The sequence below is a fragment of the Pterocles gutturalis genome, unplaced genomic scaffold, assembly GCF_000699245.1.
Source record: "Pterocles gutturalis isolate BGI_N339 unplaced genomic scaffold, ASM69924v1 scaffold6341, whole genome shotgun sequence".
Lineage (NCBI taxonomy): Eukaryota > Metazoa > Chordata > Aves > Pterocliformes > Pteroclidae > Pterocles > Pterocles gutturalis.
In genome coordinates, this window is record NW_010102858.1 from 1 (window position 1) to 6,803 (window position 6,803).

The 6,803-nt window shown below is 45.3% G+C and overlaps 1 protein-coding gene across 4 annotated transcripts; it reads left to right on the forward strand.

Moving 5' to 3' along the window:
• The first annotated feature begins 244 nt into the window (after positions 1-244).
• CIRBP (cold inducible RNA binding protein) lies at positions 245-2,613 on the forward strand. 4 transcript variants are annotated; one of them, XM_010086446.1, is made up of 6 exons: positions 245-348; positions 439-545; positions 942-1,080; positions 1,171-1,255; positions 1,388-1,452; positions 1,878-2,613. In XM_010086446.1, exons 1-6 carry the CDS (start codon positions 246-248, stop codon positions 1,892-1,894), a joined length of 516 nt encoding a protein of 171 aa, XP_010084748.1. In that variant the 5' UTR covers position 245; the 3' UTR covers positions 1,895-2,613. The 4 variants fall into 4 exon arrangements, with proteins under 4 accessions (XP_010084748.1, XP_010084747.1, XP_010084744.1 ...); XM_010086445.1 differs by having other exon boundaries at positions 246-348; positions 1,385-1,452; XM_010086442.1 differs by having other exon boundaries at positions 246-348; positions 1,385-2,613.
• Positions 2,614-6,803: the final 4,190 nt, after the last annotated feature.

The following is a 6,803-nucleotide window of genomic DNA, read 5'->3' on the forward strand; positions in this document are numbered from 1 at the left end:
CGGGGGGGGCGTTCGGCCCGGGCCTGGTCCCGGTGGCGGCTCCGTTACCCCGGGGAGGGCGCTGGGCCCGGAGCCCGCCGGTGGGGTGTTCCCCTGGGGTGAGAAGCGCCGGTTACCGGAGTTAACGTGCCCTAGGAGGATGTGAGGCTGTGGGTGGTGCTATAACCTATTTAATTTTTCAGATGCTGTGGGAATACTATTTTTTTGAGATCCTGACCTGGGCTGTGTTGACTTTGCAGGTCAGAATGGCTTCAGATGAGGGAAAGCTCTTTGTCGGTGGGCTGAGTTTTGACACCAACGAGCAGTCATTGGAACAGGTCTTCTCTAAATACGGACAGATTTCTGAAGGTAAGATTGCTGTACCAAGCTGTGATGATTTCTGTCAATTATTTAGACTGTACAGGTGTTGATGCTTATTTTCTTCCCCATTCTTCACAGTTGTTGTGGTGAAAGACAGAGAGACTCAGAGATCCAGAGGTTTTGGTTTTGTTACTTTTGAAAACATAGATGATGCTAAAGATGCAATGATGGCCATGAATGGAAAGGTAAGGAGCCCTTGGAGCATCTTTCTTGATATCTTTCAAACTTCTCTTTATAAATTTTAAGTAGGTGATTCTGTTCAGTGCTGTATAGAAACATAGATAAATACTAGTGCCCTTAGAACAATCAAATGATATCAATAATAATGTAACTTCCTAAAGTTTCATGATTTAGCCTATGCAACTGAAAAATAATGATGCTGTATAAGAATGCCTGTATATGCTGTTTGACGGTTAGTTCACTTGTGTAGTTGGCTTAGCTGTAATATTAAATAAAACTTCAGTAAGCACTTGTAAATTCTGGTACTCTGCTGACAGTGAAGGGGTAGAACTCATTGTCTATGTGCTTTTGGTATTTAAATGTTTACATACTCAGTTGGTTTATTTTTTTCTGTCTATCAGTCTGTAGATGGGCGTCAGATCAGAGTTGATCAGGCAGGAAAATCCTCAGAGAACAGATCTCGTGGATACAGAGGAGGGGCTTCTGGGGGCAGAGGCTTTTTCCGTGGCAGCAGAGGTCGGGGCCGTGGCTTCTCTAGAGGTGAGTGTGCACGAATGACTCGCAGCGTCTGAAATGGTGATGGCATTTGTCAGAATGCTTAAAAACCCCGTGATCTTGTGTCTGTTCCAGGAGGTGGAGACAGAGGCTATGGTGGAAGCAGATTTGATTCCAGAAGTGGAGGATATAATGGCTCCAGAGACTACTATAATAGCAGGTAAAGTCATCGTGACTGCTAGCGGGTTGTTGGGAAGTTCTTTTTTAAGCCTGTTGCCTGTTTGACGTGAATGTCAATATGCTCCAGAAACAGTTGAGCAAATATAAAGCACGTGACTATTTCTAACAGCAGGAGTCAAGGTGGCTATGGTGACAGGTCTTCAGGAGGATCCTACAGAGACAGCTACGACAGTTACGGTAAGTCTTGGTTCAAATGGGAATGATGAGTACGTATGCTCTAGGCACTCTCTAAACCTTCTGACCCTGTCCTTGAGTCTGGAAATACTGTAAGGCTCAGTTGGATGTACCACTCTTTCTGTTCTTGCCCGTAAGAACCAATCTGCCAGGCTTTGGATGTGGTTGTGCCATTTTAAATTTCTAATTTGTAATGCATGTGTAGGAGTGGCTTGGATCTTAAGGCAAAGCAAGTTTTTAAAACGCGTTCCTCAAGCTTGAGACTAAGACAAAACTCGGATGCCCTAACAAACTTTAATCAAGGGTGGGGGAGTTCTCTTGCGATGTAGCGAACTAGCGCTAGCTTCGGAAATAATGCAAGGGAGTAAAATGCTGGAACTTGTCTATGCTTCAGTGCCTTTACAATTGTGCCTGCTTCTTGTCCTCAGCTACACACAACGAGTAAAAATCCTTCCTGACTCAAGATCGTCCTTCCAATGGCTGTATTTATAAAGATTTTTGGAGCTCCGCTGAAATCGTTATTGTGTAGTACATCTACTTGTATTTTCACTTTTGTAGTATTATCAGTTCTAATCTTTGTCAAACACAGCCTGACAGCTTCTGATATGAGATGGTCTAATTAGACTTTTCTTTAAGAAAGCTCTGCTTTCAAGTGTTTTTAATCTTTTTTGAAAGCACTTCATATTTTATTTTATCCTTCATGATGAGCCAAGGTGTTTTTTTTAAAGTTGGGGCCCCAATTCATTTTCTTTTGAGCTAGAAAGGACCTTTAATTCAATGTTCACTGGAAGCTGAACAAGCTGTGGACTTTTTTTTTTAAGTGCATTACCTTCGTCTTTTGTAACATTCCTTTAGTGTAGCAAGGTAGGAATGCAGCCTGGGTACAAATTGGAAGGCAAACCACCTTGATATATCTAAAGAGAAACTTGCTTGTATGTTCAACCTGCATAACGGTATTTTTACTGTTGTAATGATGTAAATTACCCAGAAATAGACTTGCAAACTTACCATAAAAGAGGTTCTTGAAAATGTTTATTTATATTGTCCTTTTTTACTGGAAGAAATATGCATATTCCATTGATATTGTATTTGAAGTGGTAAAGGATTCTTGTATTCAGTTTTCTTTGGCTTTACGAAGCCTATTAAAAGACCGTCTGAAATGAACTCTGCTCCTGACATTTACATTTCATTGCACAACACAATCCTGGAAGATGAAGAACAGTCCTAAGTACTAGAGGAATGCTAGAGGAGACGACTAGTCATAGTGTCAGAGCAAGCCTGATTGATTGACCAGTTGCTAGAATTTAATCTTAAATGCTCTTGACGTGTGAATTTGTCAACATGCTTTCACATAAGAACAGTGAAACTTGTCTAGAGGCAGAGGACTGAAAGTATGTACCTTGGGATGTTTTAGTACTCAAAGCCTGTCAGCAGAAGTTGAGGGAACGCTGGTGTTAGGTAGGATAACTGATGTTTCCTCAAAATACTGAAATAGCTGACACTGAAGAGCTGTAGTAAAGAATCAGTCCTTTAGTAACTGGACTAGTTACTAGCTTGACTGTAACAGTGTTCAACGGTAGGTGAATTGCCATAACTAGCTAGCTTTGTCATTGCCTTACAAGTTCTAAGAATTCTTTGCTAGCATATGGAAACTGCAGTGTCCTTGGAGAAAAGAAGTGTTGTGCCTCCAACAGAAACCTCTGAGACGAAAGCTGCTCTCTTGGCTAGTTCATATGTGGAAATAGTCCTGTAATTCGAGGTAACTCCTTTTGCTCATGTCCGCATCCTTCCTCTTGTTGAGAGCTCATTTGAAAGTCTAATGTACCTGTGAAATATTCCTTTTGACAATTTTGGTCAACTGATGGAAAAATTTTAACCCATGCCGTATGCAACCTTTGGCTTGTGGCACAACTTGAGTTCCACAGATCAGAGTTGGGCATGCAGTCATGTCTTGCTAGTAGGTATGGAAGCAAGATGGGAAACGAATTCCCTGACTTGACATGTGTTCATCTATTGAGAATCTTCCTAGACTTCATTAAGTTGCTCACTTTAATTGTAGCTTTCTTTGCCATCCTACTTGTTGCCATTAACTTTTTCCCATAGCCCACACTTCCTAAGCAGCCATGTCAAAGTGGTTAACTCTCTGCTTAGGGATCAAATGGGACACTGGCCGGCGTATCAAAGGCATCAGCCAGCCCTGGAACAGTTTTCCCAGAGTGTGCTTCTGTGGTGTGATGGGTTCAGCGAATGGCTTGTGAAACCCTCGTATATGATGTGACTTGTGTTGGGGGAGGCGGGTGGCGATGTAAAGCCTCTGTTGTATGTTCTTATTAACGCACCTTTGCTTTGGCAGGCTGAAGAGAAGATGGATGCTCAACACAGAAGCTGAGTGGGGATTCTGAGGAAGCAGAGTGGTGATTCTGAGGAAGCAGGACCAAGATGCGAGTTTGCCAACCAGGTGAGGTCTCTGTTCAGTCTGCCCCTTGCCCCTGTAGCTTTTCCTGAGCCAAAAGATCCAGCTCTGTTACTGTCTCGCTGTGCTATTTTCTGACCAGTAGTTTCTAGGTACAAATCTCCATAGTAAATTAATTCACTGTCTTAATTCTATTTCAGCAATGAAAGGCAGCAGAGAAGACCGAGAAGGACAGCCATTGACTGGAGTGGTGGAGATGAAGAGCTCTGAGCAGTGCTGTTACTGATTTTTATATAGGGCAATTGAACAAGGAGATAAGATAGAATAAAATACTGGACTGTGGAAAAAAGTGAATCTCTGTAGCACTTCTGTGGGGAAGCATAGGAATATTGCAGTGTGGCCACGGCGTACAGCAGAGAAAACTAGGTTTTGATCCTACAGTGGAAAGTACAAACTAAACTGGTGCTGTGCTGGGTGGGGAGGTGGACAGGGAGGGTAATGTCCCTGAGGCAAGTTTGTGCAAGAAATGTAATTGTGTCACGGTAACCTTGAATTAGGTGACCTAATTACATGAAGTCTGTGCATCTGCAGAACTTCAGTAGTGAAGCAGCTGCACCTGAAGGGAGCTGTCAGGTGAGCAGCTACATAGACAAGGAGTCAGTGTTTGTGCAGAACAGAGCTGCTTCTGCCAGTTGAAATGGCAACTGATACACAGGTGTAGTTTGCACTTGAATGCTAAAGATTTTTTGAGTGTGGATAATGAATGATTCTTTTTTTGTAGGGTATTTGTTCCTGTTTTTTTTTTTTATTCGCTTGCTACCTAGTTCCTGGCTTGTAATGAAGTCAGAGGAGTCCTGGTTGCTGGATTCCTCCAGCTGGTCCTTGATTCCCATCTCCTGCATGCCTTGCATTGTAAGAACTCCCCTAAGGTGTGATGGATGTTTTCCGATACATCGTGCTGTAACTCAAACCGTCCTTAAGTCTTTGCCCTTCAGGCTGTCATCTTCAGTTACACCCGTGTCTTGCCACGCTACGCCTTGGAGCAGAAGCAGCTTAGATTACTTGATTTCCAGCAGCCTCTGGTCTGACCTATGGCTGTCCTGGGGCTCTCAAATGAGCGCTGCCTTCCCGAGAGACCCCCTGGTTCACTTGGCTCAAACTGAACGGATATATGTGGCTGATGTTCATGAAAAAATAGGTCTTGTTCTCAGTTAAATCCTGAGAATGTAGCAGCTTGGTAACAGAGGATTTCTGCTGCTAGAGAGGCTGACAGCTGTGAATGTATTTCTGGCAGCTTTGAGTAGGGCAGGAGGCTGCAATGTGATCCGTGAAGGAAGTAAGGGTTTCTCATGGTCATTGCTATTCTCCTGCCCACCCTTTTTATGCTGAAAGAATACGGTTGATTGCTTCATCCTGCCTTGTTTGTCCTTTTTTTTAACTGATACTTCTCTGGCTTTTGGTCATGCTATACCCAGCTTGAAGGACAGTGTTAAGAGCAGTGTATTATGCAGAACAGTCTCATGCAGCCCGAGTGCCTTTGAAGAAATTATGCCCGTATCGTGCCCAGTCACTGCTGCAGCGTGTTTGAAGGGCAGGATCGATGTCATATTCTCTGGTCCGTGGTTATTAAGGAGGGCTGTGGTGGCTTGCCAGCCTACTGAGGCATAGCCACTGCTCCTGCGCACATGTTCTGTTGCTTGAATCAGCTCTGGAGCAGACGGGCGTGATGGAGGCCAGACATGAGCTGGTATAAATGAGCTAATTAATGGGTGAAGCCAGCTTTAAAAACCTGTGCTCTTACTAAGAAATGTTTTCTCTTGCTGGGGAGTCCCAGGCACACAGGAATGGGGTGGGGTAGCAAGCAGGGTGCTTGCTCATGCCCCCCACGGGCTCGCTGCCCGAGACCCTTCACAATTTCCCCGGTAAGAGTCCCCAGGACCCCGGGGGCATTCAGTGCATGCAGAGTGGGAATGATGATCAGGCTTCCTTCCCCAAACCTACTTTTTCTTCTTTTTTTAACCTTTTTCAAATTATCTAAGTGAACAGAGTTTAAAAAAAGAAGTCAGCTGCCACACTTCTGGGGGCTGTATCGAGCCATTCACCAGGGAGGATCCTGTGTGTGAATGGAGGATGGTGTTAAATACAGAGGCAGGAGAGCGTGAGAAACCTTTGCTGATAAAAATGTTGTTGGGTGACGTTTAAACATTGAAACTGTAAACACTTCCAAAGCATTATGTGAGCATGCCTCGATCCTTGAATGCAGCCAGAAATAATTAATAGGTACAAAAATAGAGGTCTGTTTTGAGGTGCTGTTATTTTGTCATCACTAATTACAGCACCGCGTTAATGATTTATCGCTGGGGGAGGCTGGATGCACAACCCTTCGTGTCCTCAGGAAGGTGCTCGGGTGCCACGGGCCCGATGTGACATCTGTGCTGGGGGTGACCCATTTCCAGCCAAAATCCCTTTTTCTCGAGTCCTGTGAGTTCAGGCGGCTCCAGGCCCCTTCCTGGGAGGAAAGCCTGTGGGGGGAGCGGGGCAGTGCTGCAGGGAGACCCCTCCCCGGGTCACTTGGGAGATTCTACCAGCAAGGCCATGGTTAGAAATACACAAAATGTTCCTGTTTCAAGCGATCTTCACCTCAGCTGCCCAGTGGGGCAGGGGAAGGGTGGCCTTGAGGGGGAACAACCACCCTGAGAGGGAGAAATTGGGGCTCTGAGGGGGAACAACCACCCTGAGAGGGAGAAATGGGGACTCTGAGGCAGTGGGGCAGGGAAATTGGGGCTCTGAGGGGGAACAACCACCCTGAGAGGGAGAAATTGGGGCTCTGAGGGGGAACACGACCCTGAGGGGAAAATGGCGGCCCCGAGGGAGGCAGTCCCGCTGTGAGGGGGCACCGGCGGCCCTGGGCGGGAAATGGCGGCCCCAAGAATGTCACGGC